Below are 19919 nucleotides of genomic sequence, written 5' to 3'. Positions count from 1 at the left end.
TCAACAAAATAACATATAAAAATAAATTACTTATCTAAAATAATAAATAATATACTGTCAATCTTTGCACTAATCTTATATCTTCAATTTATTTTTTATGAAAAACTTTGAAAGAGGGTTGAATATTTATAAATGCTTCCTGTATATTCCTAATTTTTCATTACATGCCATTGCATTAAAATATTGTATAGAATTATGTTATTGTAGATATGAAAAGGGATCATTGTAAAAATGTTTGATTTGATTAAGATAATAATTATCTTTCTGTTTTATCCTAATTATAATCATTAATATGCACTTATAAATTTATAGAAGTAAAATTTAAAATTGAGGAGAAAGGACCAAACGAATAATTTTTGAAGGCTTGAGAATTACATGCTATTTATTCTAAATATTAACAGTCATAACTTATATTATTTACTTTCAGTTAATAGGATTTACACAAATACTATTTGATTGTTTGTTGACTGTATTTTTTTTCAAAAAGCTGTAATTTTCAAGACTTCGTTACATGCTTGCTGAGATGTCTATAGTATTGTAGGATTTTTGTCTCATATAAAATGTAGCTAAGAAATAAATAACATAATTTAAATTATTCATTCGCTTAACTACTACTATACTATTTCCATCTTTTGACTTGCTTAACTATATACTTCAATAACAAGTGTTCATCGTAAGCAACATTATTACTCCGTAATGCACTTTGCAATCTATGAAATGTAGGAAATGATTTTTTGTATAGTCTTGTTTCTTGACAAGACTGAAAGTTTTCACTTTTCTGGAAGTATACTGTAGTAAACAAGTTTTGTTTTTATCACTATTACACATGGAAGTTTACTTGTCCGTCAAAGATAGCTCCAGCACATGACGAAACGTTTCTTCTTCTAGCAATCGTTGTTGCTCTTCTTCCATTTGTTGCTGCTCGGAAAGCTTTAACGCTAATCTCAATTGTTCTGCAGTATCTTCGAGAGAATCGCTATCTTCATTTTCATTTATACCCGCTGAATTCGCAGTACCTTCTGTAGAGCCAGCCGTTTCTTGATACAGCACTAAACTAGCCTGAATTGCCCTATATTCAAAAAGAATTATTTTTAGATATGAAAAATATTTCGATAAATTTATATTGACATTTATTTTGTTAATACTTTCTACGGATTTTTTGTGCTTCATTTATATTAATTTAAATATGAGTAATTTCTGCTGCATGAATAAAATTTACCCGAAATTGATATTTGCAAATTATAAAATTACCCACCTGCCTGAACATGAATTGTAGCACAAAAACACATGCAAAATTAATAATAAAATTAACTAAAAACATCGATAACATTCTCTTTAGTACGTGTTTATTGCATACCTCTGAAGCTGCCTTTCTTCTTCAGTGGTCATGTTAGGTGTAGTTGGTCTAGATGGCTTTTGCGCTCTTAATGCTTCCCATATATCAACCTATGTAAAATAATATTTTTTTGTGTAAAACAGGAAAAACATACGATATTTGTATATACTTACAAAACAAAATATAAAGAAAAACAATATACCTCATCGCGTTCACTACCAGCTTCTAAAAGACTTTGTTGAATAGCAAACTGTAGTAAATCATCCTCTTCTTCAATACTAAATTGTGTTCTAACTTCCGCACCTATATTCAACCAATGTGAATTAAGTACATTATATGTATTGAGTGTAGAATATATACACATATATATAAAACGAAGTTTTACCTAATTTGGCATATCCACTAGGTGTTTCAAAACAAATATCATCAACTAAGCAAGTTATACGATTAGTTTCTTGTAAATTACCTACATGTGGCACCTCTTGATCTAAGCCAAATATATTTCCAAATGTTATTCTCGCATTGAGAATGTGGAACAATGGAATTTCTAAAAAAAAAATTGATTATTTTAATATATTTTGTGTGCAATATGTATATATATTCAATATATATTGCAGCCGTACATATATATATATATATATATATATATATATATATACCATATTATAATTGACATCTTACCAATTTTAACAGGAAAACCAGCTGGAAGTTGCATTTGAATAAAATCTTTTAATTTTGCGAAATGTGAACTAGATATAGCCATCAAATCTACAATTGGCATGATTTGTTCTTGAAGACTTAATGGATAATCTTCACTTAACCATAAAGTTGCCTGAATATAAAGAAATGTTTTAATTAGTATACAATATAATATATGTGTAATGTACACACAGTTTTTTCAATATATATAAAATACCTTAAATTTTTGTATTTTTGTATTAACTTCTTTTGGTCTACCTATGTCTCTTCCATTTAAATCTATAGCTGGATCAAAGTATTCCTCAGCAGTTATGTTAGAAGAATTCCCTACACTGTTAAATTCTTCCTAAAATATATAACTTGATTAATAATTTCAAAAATTATTTTAAATATATAATAACTGATTAATTATTGAAAAAAATTACACTGGTAGCGACAGTGCTGCAACTCTCCTGCTGCTGTTCTGCAATACCAAGAAATGATTGTAAAGGTGTTCTTGGTGCTCGAGCCCTTGCTTTATCTGCTTCAGATAAGTGCTCCAATCGGGTTTTAGTTATTAATTCTACATTGCTTGCGCTAAACACTTTACACTCATGACCATTTACTACTTCACTTTTGTCAGAACGCCATCCCCACAGACCTGCCTTATTGCTAATTCAACATAAACAATATTGTTGAAATAGATATGAACAAATTGTATACATATATATAAATATGTATGTAACATTATTAAATATCGTAATGATAGATAGTTACCGTTCAAAACTAATTTTATCTGTATCTATGTAAGTTGTAACTATAGGATTAGTAAGTCGAGCTATCACACCTTCTTCAGATGGTTCCAATAATTGTATATTATCACCTCCTATAAGTTTCATATGTTCAACATAAACTTTTCTCGTTTCGTGATCTACTTCCATCATTGTTGCCCCATCATCTACAAAAAAAATGTCATAAATTTTATGAAGTATTTTATTATACTGAATTATTTCAATAAAAAAAACCATATAACTCTGTTATATTATCATATCATATTGCACATTATCTAAACATTGTATATGTATATGTATGATATAAAAATATATTGTCTTATATTATTTTTAATTATCTATTTATTCAGTTATATTTGTAAAAATTAATGGGAACAAAAAAAGAGGACGAAAAAAAGAAAAATTATAATAAGAAATATATAGTGTTAATATTAAAAAGTCCCCCGTATTTATGCTTATAAAAATATTTTTATAAAATTTTTAGCAATGCAATACGCAAATTAAATGTTAAGATTGTATCATCTGTGTGATGACCATCCAAACACACAGCTGCGTTCATCTAATTGTCATAGATAAAATTGAGCTTGTACTAACATATGAAATTTAATAATAAACAAATAATTGACCCAACAACATTCCCAAAACATATAATCAATCACAATTTAAAAAAGTGAAATTGTATGATACTCATGCACGAATATTAATAAGATTATTATATATTCATATTATAAAAATATCTATGCTTACTTTGTCCTTTAAACACATAGCTTCGATTACCACGTTGCCAATTTGCATGATCAAAGCCTAATAAAGTAGTATCAATTCTCACATTACTACCTTGTTTATAAACTTTATATGTATCACTTGGGCACATCCGAGATACAAGAGGAACTAGTCAACAAAAACAATAATAGTTAATCACATATGTTATTAAAAATAAATTAGATAAGTATATAAATTGCAGTTAGATCCAAATTATAGATTAAACTGTAAATCTTGAAGATTATAAGCAAATGTCATTAAATTCTGTTCCTTACCCCAACTTGTAAACTCCCATTTCATTTCTACATAAAAATCAGGCGCCTGAAAAGGATTTCTATTTACTAAGATCATCAAATTAGCTTTCATATAATGATAGTCCACACAAGAAACGTTAGGATTAATATTAATTTACGGAACTTGCAGAAAAGAATTTCTCTTTTAATAAAAGAGATTTATTTTGTGGGAACTGTATATATATTGAATTAATAACGTGTTAGTTATTACATAAAACTAACCTGTTTAAGTTTATGAAGTAGTTCTGGTATACCAGCCACTCGATTACAATATCTCTGGTAATCTCTTCTAGCAAGTACCAATTGCAATAATTCAGGATTTCCTGTACCAACTGCTTCTTGAACCACTATATCAAAATAAATTAAACTGATTATAATAAAAATAAATTAAAAGTTGTTAAAAGTATAAACATCCAAAAGATTACACAGATAGATAAAACACAAAGACTATAAAATAAATTACCAGTCCATCCTTGAGTGTTCTCTGTATTAACATTAGCTTCATGCTGTAACAATACTACAGCAGAATCTGTATGACCCAAGGTTACTGCTAACATTAATGGTGTTCTTCCTCGATTGTCATGTTTTTCTATATCATGCTAGAAAATATTTAAATATTATAACTTACATTATATAATTAAGATAATTATAGCAATATTGTATTTTTTAATTTTTCTTTTAGCATATATTTACTTTGCATTTGTTATATAATTTAAATGATATATTCAAAATGTACTCCTCGTATTATAAAATATATCAGATTGATTCTCTGCTTCAACAGTATGAATCGTAAGTCATATCTAAGGTTTCTCTCTTTTTTATGAAAGGCTTCAGATATTTTTAACTTGCATTATTACTATAAGTTCGAATCAATTTTGCAATCATAAATTTAAAAAATATATAATTACGAATACATATGGAGTTTATGGATATAAATGTAACATACAAAGAATGAATTATACAAATATTTTATTACATTATTAAATTATAATTGATAATGCTATCCACACTGCTTATTATAAATGTGAAACTCTAATGTATTTTCTGCGACTAATTTCAAAATAAAAATAATTTGAAAGTTAATAGAAGAAAGTCTCATTTTTGCTAAAACTGACAACGTATTTTTATTATTCTTACTCATGTAACTATTTTTTAAAAACAGAAACACTATTATTAATAAAAGAAAAATATTAATTCTTTCATAATATAGAATAATACATATTTAGTCTATTATTTTCCTTTCTTTTTCCAATATTTTTATTCATATGGATTTTTTTAAAAATATGGTGTGTATATATATATATATATATATATATATATATATATGTGCTCATATCCTCATGAATTATGAATACAGATGCAGTAAAATGACTTTTAATTTTTTATTTTAAACTTTTTTTTTCTCGTGTCTGTACGAATGATTTGTGTTATCTAATTTATTATCTCTATATCCATATTTATCATAAAATATACGAGACTGGCTATATTGAGAGAATTTCGTAGAGTTAGGTAAAATTATGCTGAGTAATTATTATATCTTTCACAACAAAATCAGATAGAGCGTATGAAAAAAAGGATGTACTGAAAATACTTTGAAATGACAAATGCGTTATTCAAACTGCTAGTAAACGAATGCACGTATACAGTATCGCGCTATTCATCTGCCTCGAACAATTACGCAATTATTATTCATTGTAGAATGTCAATTATGTGAAGAAGACTCGTTATCACTGATAACAGAGCTGTTGACACATAGCACCTGGAGGACAAAGTCGCAGAGCCATAAAAGCAAATAAAACGCATAATTACCGTTAATCACGTGTACCGTTACGTTGGCATACGGAATCTAATTAATATCAAATGAGATAAGCTTATTAAACAGCAGGTATGCACAAACCTGATTTGTGGACAGTTCCTTGTCGAGTTCTACATAGCTGTTATGCCAGACGAGCCAGTGCAATGGATAATTCTTTCGTATAATATCTATATTCACCATCTCTACGAGGTTTAATCGACATTAACATATACCAAGTTTATCGTAACGAATACCACGAGTCGAACGCACGACATGTAATTTTGACAGCGCGATACATGACATTAGATTGCATTATATGAAAAGAATGTTCATTGAATATGCAACGCGACAGAACGAAAACCGCCTATCATGCACGCATCATCTTCGAGAAACCTCGACACCAGTACTTGTTTTCTTATTGGTGCCGCCATTTTGGAGTCTATTCAAACATCAATAGCGACCATTTTTATCTAGTGCCGGCAATATTAAGAAAATAAATAAAAAAATCTCTATATATATATAAAATTCAACTTTTTTAATTATATATTTATTTCTTATATTGTATCTATTATATATTTTTAAATACGTAAAATATATCTATTAAAGTATATATTTTTTAGAGACATATTAGAAAAAAAATATACATGTATAACAATTTATGAAATTAATATAATTGTAAATATTTTATTATAATTAATTATTTGTCAAAATTATTGATGGTAAATACCAAAATAATTTAATCATTTTTTTGTAAAAATTTAAATCATTTTTCAAATTATTCATACCATTCATTCAATGATCTACATAGAAAAAAATCTGCTTACTAGATTTGAAATAATACAATGTCGATTTTTAATTACAAGTAGGGTTAAGAAAAGATGTTGATTTTTCATTGTAAGAAAGGATTGAAATATATAAATGTTTAAATAGGAAATTAAAATAATAAGCCGAATGTACAGAAGAATTGTAATATATATTCTATATATGTACGTTTTATTTATACATAATCATATCGATTTAGTTTTGTGTGTGTGTGTGTGTGTGTGTGTGTGTATGTGTGTATGTGTGTGTGTGTGTATAATTAATAAAATATAATTCAATAAAATATTAATCATGTGTCTGGTATATTATTATTATCTCTCTTCATCATCGTCATTACGTCTTGCGTCATCGTAATTGTCATCGTCGTCGTCAACAATTATAACTACTATCGTCCACTACGCTCTAAGCCTGATATTTTTAGTTTTAATATGCGTATTTTTATAGCAATAATAATTTCAAAAGGCTTATACGGTAATTCGATTAGCGCTCTGATAAATAGTTTGCAACTTCTTCTTTTGTCATTAAAATATCTACTTGTTTAATTATTCGCAGCAGAACGAGAATTTTTACAATCAATCGCTATTACTTCGCGTTTCAAATAAAATAATGACGAAATAAAATGTATAACATAAAATATTTGAATCAAGATTTTTGTTAATTGTGAAATTAATATGAACAAAACTATAATAAAAAAAAATTGACCTTTTTAAATTATATATTATGCATACATATCTCTCTTTCGCTCACTTTCTCTCTCTCTCTCTCTCTCTCTCTCTCTCTCTCTCAACCGATAATAAATTTCAAGGCAAAAATCAATTTGAAAAAGAGAATCCATAATTTTTAATATTTTTAATATAATATATTCTCTTTTATTTCTGAATCTCATATTATTATGTTCTAAACGTATTTCTCTTATAACGCACGGCATTCTTGGACATTCATCTCGTCTTATCCTTTTATTATAATATCTTTTCTTTTCATTTTATAATAATTTATCGCGACATTTCTTGCGAGACGTCAAAGCTGCCGTTAATCCGTCCAGTAAATATTTCTTAAAGATTAGAAATTATGGGCATTATTGTTTACAGAGAACCGCAGAAGCAAGATATATATGCATGATGACATTACATCTTGTAACTTCAATCTAGATGTATTACATGTTCTTTTAATGTGGCTGGCTTTTTTTCTAAATTCTCTTACAAACAACACAAAAGTTTAAAAGATGTCATAAAGATGCCTAAAAAGCTATTGACATTTTTACCGTATAAACTTTTGTATTGTTTCGATTGACAAATATAGAAGATGTGTAAGGCAGTACTTGCATAAAGAATAAGCTTTTGCGTGAATCACATGCGCTGATGTTACATATATCGAAACTTAACGGAAACGCTCGTGTGTGAAAAACTAAAAATATTACACTTATGATATATATATTTAAAAAATATTATAACGTAGATGACAACAGTGAGCTTTTTCGTAATGAGCAGAACCGTGACATGTAAATGTTTTTATTCATGACGTCGATGCTTATAATCGGCATAATGCCAATGACACAAAAAAAAAAGAAATTTTTAATGCACATTACACAATGTTATCATACGCATCGTTAACCCTCTCATGCATTTGGTCCTAACATTTTTAACAGACAAATTCACTTCATATGACAATTAAAAACGACATATTATATATTGCTCTTATATATTGCCCTTTTAAATGACGCGTCCTCATTTGAGATCTTTTCAAGCCTTTGAAACAACGGGAGCTACAAAATCGGAAGCAGAGAATTTTACTGCTTATTTATTCCTACAAAATTCTGAACTGCAGCTATGAAAAAATGTATTCTGCAGCACACTTTTCCAGTTATTCGCGCGCTGTGTTTGACAAAGTAAATTTTTCTGTATAAATATAGAATATTTGGCATGTACGAGTACAAAATTAGCTAGTGTTTATATCTTTTAAAAAAGATTTTGGAATTGTCGTTATATATATATTGACCTCAAATAGGGAGATTATCTTATATTTTCACAATCGCAATAACGATCTTTGAAAATTAAAAAAGATGAGTACTTAAGATAGTATAAGACAATAGTATCATATTCTCCTTTAAATGCGGAAAAACCGCATGTGTGGGGCACAGGTGGATCGAGTCGATCATCCAAAACGTGGAGTTACACGCCATCACATATTTAAGGTACATATATTTAAGATATTGCGAAGAAATATATCGCAAATATCTATTATGAATTCTTTTTTTTTTCGTTAAGATTCATTGTCAAGAGAATCATTGGTGCATGAGAAAGTTCAACGATTCGACGATTCGCGATATGTTATAAGGACTTTGTGTCTCGATAATCCTGGCGTTTTCTTTTTATATGAGTTGCATGGAAATCATGATAATTCTATATTTACATAAAGTGTGACACGGGATATACGGGATCAGGAATATCGGTTGCAAGAATAGCAAGAAAAATCGGTTTCGCGTCAAAAAAATCAGTTTCATTTTTTTCCGTAGCGGTAAAACTCGCCACTGGCGATGCGGGAAACGGTCGATTCAAATACTCGTGCTGACCTTCGCATAGATTTTATTACGAAAAGTTGCGATAATGATTCTTAGCATAGACAGAGGGACAATTCTCCGGAAAAATACAAAGTATTCTTTTTTTTTTTTTCTTTGTCAAGTTTCAACGAAACTATAATCGTCCAGAATATCGCCCGCCTCCGAAACGCGCAGACGAAAGCTGTCCTATCTATGTATGTTTCATTGAAATCTGACGGCGCTCGTCGCTGAAAATTGCACAAGATTCAGCGAACTGATCACGTTAATCGTTGACAAATAAAGAGTGAGCAAATTTAACGTTCATCGGCGGCAAATATTCTATTGTCACATGCGAGTATGCGTAGTGGAGGCGATCGTAAGTGCTACCAGCGACGTAACTTATAACCTTTACAAAAGATAACAATTGCTCCGAGGAAAATTGACACGAGATTCGTACCGCAAGATAAGACTCCGCAAAATTTTATAATGACATTAAAGAAATTTTTTTAAGTCGTCTTTTCTATTCCTTATCGTTCTGAATACGTAAATGCATTATTTTGTATTTTTCGTTATAAAACAGATCATTTCATTTGGAAGATCATGAATCTTTATCGTTTCGAAATTGATGTTGTAAATTTGTTAAGAAACGACCGGAAGTTCAATTCACGCGGCACAAATCTCAGCAAATTTCTCGTGTTATGATCCTAAAAATTAACGGTTATTAATTAATTAATAACCATTAATCCGCGCAATTAATAACAATTAATTGCGCGAAGTGTATAAGCACTCGATGCATGTACGGCGGAAAAAATATCAAATCTGGGGTTTCTAAGGAGCTTGCGCGGACCACTTTACACCGCAATACACTACTTTGCGTTTATATACACGGATATCACGCTTTTAGCTGTGTACATACGTTCACTATTTTCAGTAACGGCGGTGCAATTATGCGATTCTCCGGCCTACGGCCGGCTACGGTGATAAACTACGCTAATCGGCTTAATCTTAAACGCACCGGAGAATGCCAGTTTACCGCAGAAGGCAATTTACAGCGTTACAATCTTCTCCTTTTCTACTTTTATTCTCCTATACGGTATTCGGTTAACATGCTGAGACTCTACTAGGTTCTTAAACGAAGCGACGACGTTTAGTTCGTCGCGAGACAGACGTTAGCTTGCAAGGGACAGGCATTTTGGAACGACTCTTCTTAAGGATCCATCTCCTTCGACGATATACGACGAACACGATTTTATCCTTCGTACCGAGTCACCACGTGCACGCAATTCGCACGCAATTCGTAATTATCGCTATCGTATCGCGGTGTCGACCGTCGCTCGAGTTGCTTTGTTGATGCTCCGTGATTGCTGTGCATGCGCTACTCACAAACGGACACGCTCAACAGGGACAGGAAACTTCGACGAACGGATAAAATACAAAGATTCGGCAGTACAGTGATCTTCGTGAAGAGGCATCGCCGTTATAAAAGCACAGTCGCGATGTGTTCACGTCCCCGAGGAGCGACGCCTCGGGACGCGTTTGATTCGACAGCGAGACCCAATATCCGCAAGATATGCATTTAACGTGGCGATTGATCTCGTCTGCGCCCGCGTCCTCTTGTAAATTGTATAGAAATTGTCTACGAAAGAGTTTTGCAATCTGTAAACCGCGATTCGCACGACGATCGCCGTTAGATTATGCGCCCAAGGATAGATCCTGGCAGACGGCCCATACAGAATGACCAGACAATAAAATGACACACAATAGAGCTAAACGCTTGGCTGATCTATGATAGTTGATCATTGGCCAAGACTCTGTCATTCAATACTGGGCTATTATTGGACAAATAATCGAACGATTATTTACTTCTATGATAATACGGCATACGATAATAGATCAACATTATAGCCAAGTGTGTTACGTGAGAATGGGCCACGTCTAGCAAATTATATACTGGTAATTGTAATAAAAATATTTATAAGTATAAGCACTTTTCTTTAAAAAAATATTTTTAACATTTAGATTTAGCTCTTCCGTACAAAGATAATCTGTGTAATTATTTCTAATTTTACAGAAATTTCATGGTATATAAAACTTTTATGTTTGTTTATTTTTGGATTATTATTGTTTTACTATTACTATTCGTGGACCATTATCATTTGTCATTCTTGTCCAAGTTATCATCCAACGTTGTAAGTCAGTATTGATTGCAGGGCCGATAGTAAAATTTAGTAGCCAGTCGTAAAATCCTATATGAGCAGTCTCACCCGGAATTATCAAGCTATCGCAGTCCAGTTGCGTCTGAAATATTTTGCTCGCGTAAAACGGGTGTTCGAGTCGGCTATATGCTATGTACAATACCTAGTGTAAAGATTTACGCAACGAGAGAATGAAGCTGCGATTATGTCTCATTATATCCCGCGAGCATCCGAGGTATTCGACGTGAACTACCTTTTGGTGATATCTGCGTCGACGAATGCAAATCCGTCGTATGTATGTGCTTTGAGCAAGAGCACTACTGCGAGATTTCGCAGCGCGTATTAAAGAAAAAAAGACAGAAACGTGGTTACTACAAAAACGTGCCGATGTATTACCTGGAACATTCGCACTGTCAAGGATCCATTGCTTAGTCGAGTAGCGAAAAACTTGGCGGATTCGCGATTTAACTTTTCAGGATCTTATAACACGTCCGGACGAAAGTTAACACGGAAAAAACAATTTTGCTAAAAATATATAAAAATTAAATCAGATATAAATCTGAAAATATTACGTTGGACCGCCAAAATGTAGGATGTTCAAGTATGATAACAATGCTGCAAAAAATTTTGACATTCTAGTAATCAGCTTGAGCGTCCAATACAATTACTCATGTTAGAAGATCTAATATAATTATTTTAGGATTATATCTGACTTAATTTTTATATACTTCAGCAAAATTATTCTTTCCATAAAGATGTGCAATATAGGTAGATTGGCAATCGTACAGAACTGTTGTCATATTTTCTTTTTTTTTATGCGTCTTCTTTTTTGTTTCTTCAAACATCTGAGTTTTCACAGCAGTTTTCATCGTTATATTCCCGCGGAACGGTAAGATAAACATACATACAGATTGTAAAGAAATAAAAGAGGTTGGTTGATATAACATATGTATAAATCGCGCACATAATTGATCACAATTTTCAGATGATTTATCTTTTTCTATACATTCTCTACAAGAAAGAGAAAAGATGCACATAATACGGATGAGATAAATCAATAACTTGATAATATACGGTTTTGTTAGATACCTTTATTACGATGTGTCTTAACGATAAAATTTATACACTCAAATTAACGTGTTGCATCGTAATTTCTCAGTCATTTACGTTAGAATAATCGAATGTCAAATAATGCGACATAACCACAGCGTTATAATTATACGCATTATCGATAAATAGAAGCTTCTTTGTTTTGTGTGTGTGTGTGTGTGTGTGTGTGTGTGTATGAGTGAGTGTGCAGCGATTATACGGATATAAGAATGATAGAGTCGCTGGTTGCACGTCTTGCGAGATTGTTTCCGATTTCATGGTCTGCTCGATGTTTCTAGATCACTTCGAACGCGCGATCCGTCCTGAAAGTATACCCTCTTAACGCGGGGCAATATATTAACGGTTTACCTAACGTAATATTAATAAAGATTTCGCGCTTTAACAATTACTTAACGTACTATGAGTAACGCTAATCATTGTGTTAAGGGTTAAGATGAAGATGACGACGACAATGACTATGTAATAATAATTATTAATAATAATTAATAAAAATTAATAATAATAATCATATAATTAATAATAATAATCATATAATATATAATATATAATATATAATATAATATAATATTAATAATAATATGTCTTCGCGCTGTACGGCCGGCCGAGCGCAAATAGTCTAAGCTCGGTTGAACTACAATAGATGTACGATCTCTCGAAAAACCATCCTTTCTTATGAATGCCATCCCGAGTTGCGTACAGCAGATTCTATCGTTCGCGTCACTAACAATTTTCTTCACGATACAATCTGAAATACGGCAACGCTGCTATTCAGCAATGTGGGGCTCGGCCGTACATACTGTGTGAAAAAAAATTACACTTCATTAAATCGATATGAGATCCGTTTTGGTATGATAATCCCGGCCATTAGCTTTCTAACCCGCAACACAATCTTTCTTTCGGTATCTCGGCGAACGTGCTGGACAGAGCTCCGTATCGGTAAATCAACCCTCCCCCTTTCCCTCACCAATGCGAAGCGATCGTTGTGTACTCTGACAGGATCACTCCCCTCCTCCCTCCCCTCCCCGAATAATGGGACAATCCTTTTCCCCGATCATCACACGATCGCTCGCATAACGACTGGCCCGCCCGTCGAATCGATCGAAAGCCCGATTCCGATCTGATTGATCTGAATCGGGGAATTTACGATTACCGCGTACGTATGCAGCAGCTGGCTTTGAGAGAGAGAGAGAGAGAGAGAGAGAGAGAGAGAGAGAGAGAGAGACGCGTTTTTTGAATTCGAACTTGGTGCGCTCGGTTGGCCCGCCGAGTGCGAACGCGAATGTGTTTCCGGTTGTCGATCGATCGACGACAAATCCTCAGGTGCTTTCCAGCAAGACACAGATGATACAATGGATGCTTTCCATTTGATGACACAAGTCGACATAAGTATCATTCTATCTTTCTTGGTATTCAATGAGTAACAAAGACATAGAATGAGTCGATTAAGGGTGCGTTCGGGAAGCTCACTATCACACTATCAACGCTAACGCTATTATCTCTGTTCACGGAGCCAAGCGAATACAAATTCTGTGAACAATAATAGTGTAGTGTTTGCCCATACCGTATACGGCAAAATGAAGCAAGATTCTTTAAATTCTGCTAGATTCTTTCGTTTTATGTAAAAACGCGTTGAACTAGCCTAATCTTATTGATTTTTGAGCTGAACTGTATAATTACAAAATATTGGACAACCATAATCTTATCATTTTTTGCTTTAATGACATCCGTTGGATTCAATTTTAACATATAACTTTCCTGTAACTCTTCATCACGCAATTCCATTTCCACGTAATTCATTTTTAAAAGCTAAGTAACGAATATTATTCATTAATTTCGAAGTATCAGCCAACAATGTTCATTTCAGTATTCATTATACTATCGCTGTTCATAGAGCACACGAACACGAACGCTATCAATGCACTACCTCTTTAATGATAGCATTTGTAGCGCGAAATCGTGACGTCAAACGCTACCAACAGTGACGTCACGATAGTGTTTCATAGTGCTATCAGTTAACTCCCCGAACAGTGGTAGGCGTTGAATAGTACTGGTAGTGAGCTCCCCGAACGTATACTAATTGTGTCACCAAATAGAAAGCGCCCATAGTAACACACTGAGGCCTTGTTTCATCTTTTGATAAATTTTACCTGTGAGGTAAATCTGGTAACCGCGCATGTGATTGGGCAATCTTGCTACTTACCTAAGAGGTAAAATTTATCAAAAGGTGGAACAACTGGCCTGAATCATTCTTATTATCTGCCAATGTTAATAAAAACAAAGATAATATGATCATTGTGTCGCTTGCCAGAAAGCACCACTTATCTCAAGCGACGCGATCAAGCGACGTCCGAGCGCAACGATTAAACACCTCGGATAACAATGAGCTCGCGTTGCTCGTCACCAGTGGGGAGTTGTGATCTGGCCGTATCGTCCTCCTATCATTTTCTTTGGAGGCGAGAGCCAATAAGTAAAGAAGAAGAAGAAGAAGAGACCAGCGGGGAGTCATCTGGTTTAGGCTACGCGGCGGATGATCTCGAAAGTCTCCGGACCGCCGATTAAACCCCGCAGTGTATTAGCTAATGTATATTACACGGTGTCCCGAACCGTCGCGACGACTCGTTGCGACGGGAGCTTTGACTAAGTAAATATTGACATTAACATATCGCGAGAGAGATACATATTACTTTGTAACGTTCGGTGTTCATCAGTCAGTCGTCCAGACCGAAGCGACAGATGGACGGTGGATCGTTCACCATTCGAACAATGCAAAAAAAGAGGACATAATCTCGACCGGCCGGTCGCTTCGAACGGAACAACGAGGTGTGTATGCTGTACGTTCGTATGAAATAAACCTGAGGTATCTTTAAGTCTGTAAAGCTTTCGTTACGAATGTTTGAAACTTGCCCGTTTTTCGTCACCCTCCCTTGCTTCGCATCGAGTTGCCTTGTAGAAATTTAACAGCCCTGGCCAGTTAATCATTTATTGTGAGTGAGTATTAAAAGTATTGTAGTTTTTAAACAGTACTTTTAATATTCAAAGTAAGTGATTTGGCCAAGTACTAGTATTTTTCTATAAGGGTTGCCTTCCCTCCCCCTCGCTCGCGGAGGGGCTCTTCCTTTCTCGCTTGTTCTTTACGCGAGGGTGAGGGCACAATTAGAGAATATTTGGCATACATAATGGCACAGTTAATAAACTTGTACTTGTTTACATTCGCGAAGTGCCATTCTGCGGATAGATATGTCCGCCAAAATTCTCTTCAACGCGATACTCCTGTCGAGTGACACTCGATCCTAGCACGCGATCTGTCGTTTTCTGTCATCGTGCAGAGTGGGATCAACAATAAATCGTACGAATTTCTGAGAGACCATCAAAAATTTATTGCTGCGTGTGTTACTGTGTTTTGTGTGTCGTGTTTGGGACACAATATCGCGTAGCGAATTCGCATCGCACCGTGTTAACGGAGTCGGAAGCTTAAACGATCGGCTAAGTGGCTGGATTATTATCGCGAAATATAACACGATTCAATATGTTATTTGTCGTTTCAACCAACGGTTTTAATTCCCGTTTCAACTTTTGTTTAAAGTATTCGCCCGATAGTACATTTAGCGTCACGTATGTCTTCACATCGAACGAATCGTATTTAAATATTCATGCATCATGACTAAAAATTCGAAATTATTTTTTTAATTGTCCTTTTAATTTAACGTCTAGCGTTATTTATCTTTTAAAAATTCAGAAGATCAGACAGCTACTGAACGCACTCCAATCATAATATATTCATCATATATTCAATTCGAAAATGTCAAACACTATATAAAATGTCAGAAGCCATACTTGTCGCCAACTGCACGTGTTCGAAAATACAAATGAAGAAATAAACGCAAAAATGCCGAAATTTAAAAGATTAGACATCTCAATAAATATTCTAAGAAGAATATTGTATACTGAACGTATAAAAAGTTTTAAAAAATGATATTTTTAGAAATACTACTCTACGGATGAGAGCCTTGTAGAGTTTTAGAAATAATTTCTTTTCGGTATTAAAAGTTTCAATGTTACCGCCGCACTTTAACGTCATATATACAGATTGCATAGAATAAAATGACGGTAGAGAAGTCATATTAATAATTAAGTATTAAGTGATAGTATCACTCCTTAGCAGTTTCCGTTTCCGTATTGTCCTCGGTAAATTCTGTCTATACATACAATAATTTTGACAATAGTAAGGAACCTACATGGACGGCAATTATTTTCTATGCTATCTGTAATTGTATGCTGTTCTATTTTGCAAATATACTTTATAACGATTCTCTATATGATTGTGAACACGATGTAAAAAATTGACTATGATCAAAGTTTTAACAGCACCTTAACTTTCGCATGAATATTATAATTATTATTTGAGTGCTGTTGTTTTTCGTAAATTTATAAAATGCGATGAATTTATAAGTTTCGATGAACAGATACAATCAGAGGTAGTATCTTGTAACATACGAGTTGTTCGTCATCAAATTTGCTTGGGAAGAAACAAATCTTTTCTGTGCGACGACAACATTGTATTAAATAGCAATCATTATCATTGGTAATTAAAAAAAAACTGCGAGTTTCCCTCTGGAAAATATGGATACGACGACATTGATTAAAAAGAGAAATACTGACAACGCGATGCTTACGGTTTTGAACACAAAGGTAACCCGTTACCTTTTTGCGAGAATTATTGATCTCTTTCTGAGTTATACTCTCGAATCATTGAGTTTAAATTAACGCAATTCGTTAACAGAATTGACACTTATTATGCTAATAAAATCTAAACCCCGTGTCGTGATTATTAATAAACAACAGTAATATACTAATTCTTAATACATTAAGTTCAATAATTATAAAAAAAAAACGAGGGGCTATACAAGATAATAACACGTAATATACAAGACACAATATACAAGAATATAATTATATTAAATATACAAGATAATTATACTAACGTACGAACAACGATCGGGAAATTGGAAGAAACTTTTATTAGCGACTGCTGCTTTTAGTATAGTATACATTGCAACATTTCGCTGATTTTCTTCCGTAAAATATGAAATACTTTGTCATTTATTGCATTAAAATCTTAATTGATCCCTCATACGACAGTCGTATTGAATTACATTAAAAACAAAAATTATGAAATTTTTTTTGTGCCATTCAAAGTATTTTTTGTTTTAGTTTTTCTCACAGACCAATATCTGTAGTCAATATTTTTCTTTCAGTCTGTGGATTTAAGATATTTTGATTAATTAAGAATAGTTAAAATAAATTTGTAAATAACATATACCTTAACAAATATAAATATATATAAATACGTATGTACAAAAAATAAGTATATAATTATATTTATAAATTTATTTTACAAATACGATTTATCTTCATAAAAAAGAGTTCATTTTTATGTATAGAGAACACTCGTATATTTTCAAATAAAATCCGAATTTGATTTCTAATGTAACTCAATCGACTACGATGAGAAATCAGGTGTCATTAATGTTGAATCCTCTTAGGACATAGCGCTTACTTGCAAAGTTTGTTTCATCAAATTTGTCAACATATAAAATTTGCAAGTGTCCATTCGTTATCGCTACATTAGAAAAATTATCGAGATCAAACGTTGTATTTCGAAATAAACGATTCGAGTGGATAAATCGTCCCGCGAATGACCCGAAGCGAGAAAGGAGTATAAGAAATGACGTAGATTAGACTATACAAATGTGATGTCACCATTCTTCGCGCTCGCGATGTACCGCCTGTTGCGTCAACATATATCGGTCAGTATATCAGATTATTTTATAAATGTTTTTAGTAAATATTACATTTATAAAATTCGATTGATTACATTTATGAATGTAATGCCTTCTCTAACAGGCATTACACTTATAAAATAACCGACGTTTGATCAATATGTTGATGCAACACGCAGTACATGTATGTATATAAGTGTACCTGTGTGTTTAATGAGTGCATGTATGTGATCTGGAGCGAAATCTTCAAATATTAGATCGATCGATTCAACTGCGTAGCCCTACCCCAATACGCGCGTGCAGCTCCTTTGTTGGCGAATACGGTCTTAGGTCGTCAGAAGGCTAACAAGGCTAAGTCCGGTATACGGCGACGCATGCCGTGCAACATATAGTGCCTCTTTAACGCGCGAGAGAGAGGCTTGAACAACAATTTTTTGAATTATTTATCTGGCAGTATAATTGGTGTATAAAATTTTGTTTCTTCTTTTTTTTATCTTTCCTTCTCTCATTTCTTTACACACCTTTGCGCTTTCCTGCTCGATTCACGGCAGATCCAATAAATTTAGATACAATATCACAATTAACAGCTCTGTTCCACGCGAGACTTACCAATCTTGCTTGTCTGCGTTCGTTTAGCATTGAACATCGGTCAGACCGAACATCGATTCCGCCGGTCTTCCCTTCATCCGTCAAATTCGATCGCTCGTTCCCTAGGGATCGGCCGAACGGCGTCCCTAAGGATTTATCTAACGCCTTTAGTTCCATCATTACCGAGAGCGCGTTAACGTTTTGCGCTCTCAGCGGAAGAAGGAAGATCTATTGCAATGACCTAAGAGACGGTTCGGGAATCAGCACTTCGAAGGACATGCATGCTCGCTCCGAGTGCGAGTGCGTATCTCATTCGTACCGAACCAAAAGGTTCTCTTTGTTAGGCGAGTTGGGAGCGAGAGAATGCAACAGTTTGAAGTCGCCTCGCTCCGCACGCCAATTATTCGCTATCTATTTTAATCGAAAAGTCCCTCGTTACGGCTAAGGGACCCGGTCGGAGTTTGCCAAGTGCAAAACACGAACGGGCGGAAATCGTTCAGATAAATCTTACGTTGGTAACTTCCTCTGTGAGCACTAGAAAAATGTTATATCATGTACCCTTTTTATCTGATTATCAATCCTATAGAGTTACCCGCCAACCGTAATTATGGAGAGATGTTTCTCTCCGAAACTCGTGCATGCCCGTCTCGACGACGGAAAACAGAGAGCAGAGGGAGAGATGCTGCTTTTACGAGCTTTGCATTTTTGCTTTTTCATGAGAAGTCCCGGTATATGCTGGAATAACTCATAGGGTAACACTTTTCGCTATAACCGGCGATATAATTGGCGGTTTCGCATCTCGTGCTCCGAATGCGGGAGCTTTTTTCTCGACGCCGTATCTTCGACGATGATTGGCATTTGGCAGTTGGTGTTAACGTTCAACGTAGCATTGGCAAACTCTGGGGTCGACTTGACAAGGGTTTCCGCCCACGGACGTACGAACGGGGCGGACGCTTGGCCTATTCGCTGCAGAAACGGGTGCAGGCCTTCTTCCACCTGCATTGAGTGCACCAGAGGTCACGTGAATCCATACCGTAGATCTTGCGACATTTCTTAACATCGCTGCGAGTTCGCCGCGGAGAGGACGGCTTGCCCGTGGACGCTGTCATGTTCTGTTGATGACACGCCTGCAATGGCCGCGGTGACAGTTTGATGTGTTTATTGGGTGTACCCTGAAATAAAAGAAGATAAATTTAGTCGGATTGTATTTCCCGTAGTACCGGTTTACGGTCT

At 33.8% G+C, this 19919-nt stretch overlaps 2 protein-coding genes across 2 annotated transcripts in view; both read right to left on the bottom strand.

Moving 5' to 3' along the window:
* Nucleotides 1–63: 63 nt before the first annotated feature.
* On the bottom strand, nt 64–6028 carry LOC105146332 (ankyrin repeat domain-containing protein 13D). Its single transcript, XM_087404451.1, has 13 exons — nt 5758–6028; nt 4324–4459; nt 4083–4207; nt 3843–3888; nt 3553–3696; nt 2792–2972; nt 2461–2686; nt 2253–2381; nt 2018–2168; nt 1722–1883; nt 1539–1639; nt 1358–1446; nt 64–1069 (listed from the first exon to the last, which is right to left on the bottom strand). Exons 1-13 carry the CDS (start codon nt 5854–5856, stop codon nt 835–837), a joined length of 1824 nt encoding a protein of 607 aa, XP_087260577.1. The 5' UTR covers nt 5857–6028; the 3' UTR covers nt 64–834.
* Nucleotides 6029–8721: 2693 nt separating this feature from the next.
* Glut4EF (Glucose transporter 4 enhancer factor) overlaps nt 8722–19919 on the bottom strand; it is a 100554-nt gene continuing 89356 nt past the window's right edge. Inside the window, exon 8 of the mRNA XM_087404452.1 lies at nt 8722–19858. Coding sequence (XP_087260578.1) covers nt 19646–19858 — 213 coding nt within the window. The 3' untranslated portion in view covers nt 8722–19645. The remainder of the gene's footprint in view (nt 19859–19919) is intronic.

Source organism: Acromyrmex echinatior, chromosome 3 (assembly GCF_024713525.1).
Source record: "Acromyrmex echinatior isolate Ae372 chromosome 3, ASM2471352v2, whole genome shotgun sequence".
Lineage (NCBI taxonomy): Eukaryota > Metazoa > Arthropoda > Insecta > Hymenoptera > Formicidae > Acromyrmex > Acromyrmex echinatior.
This window is presented reverse-complemented; position numbering and strand designations above follow the sequence as displayed.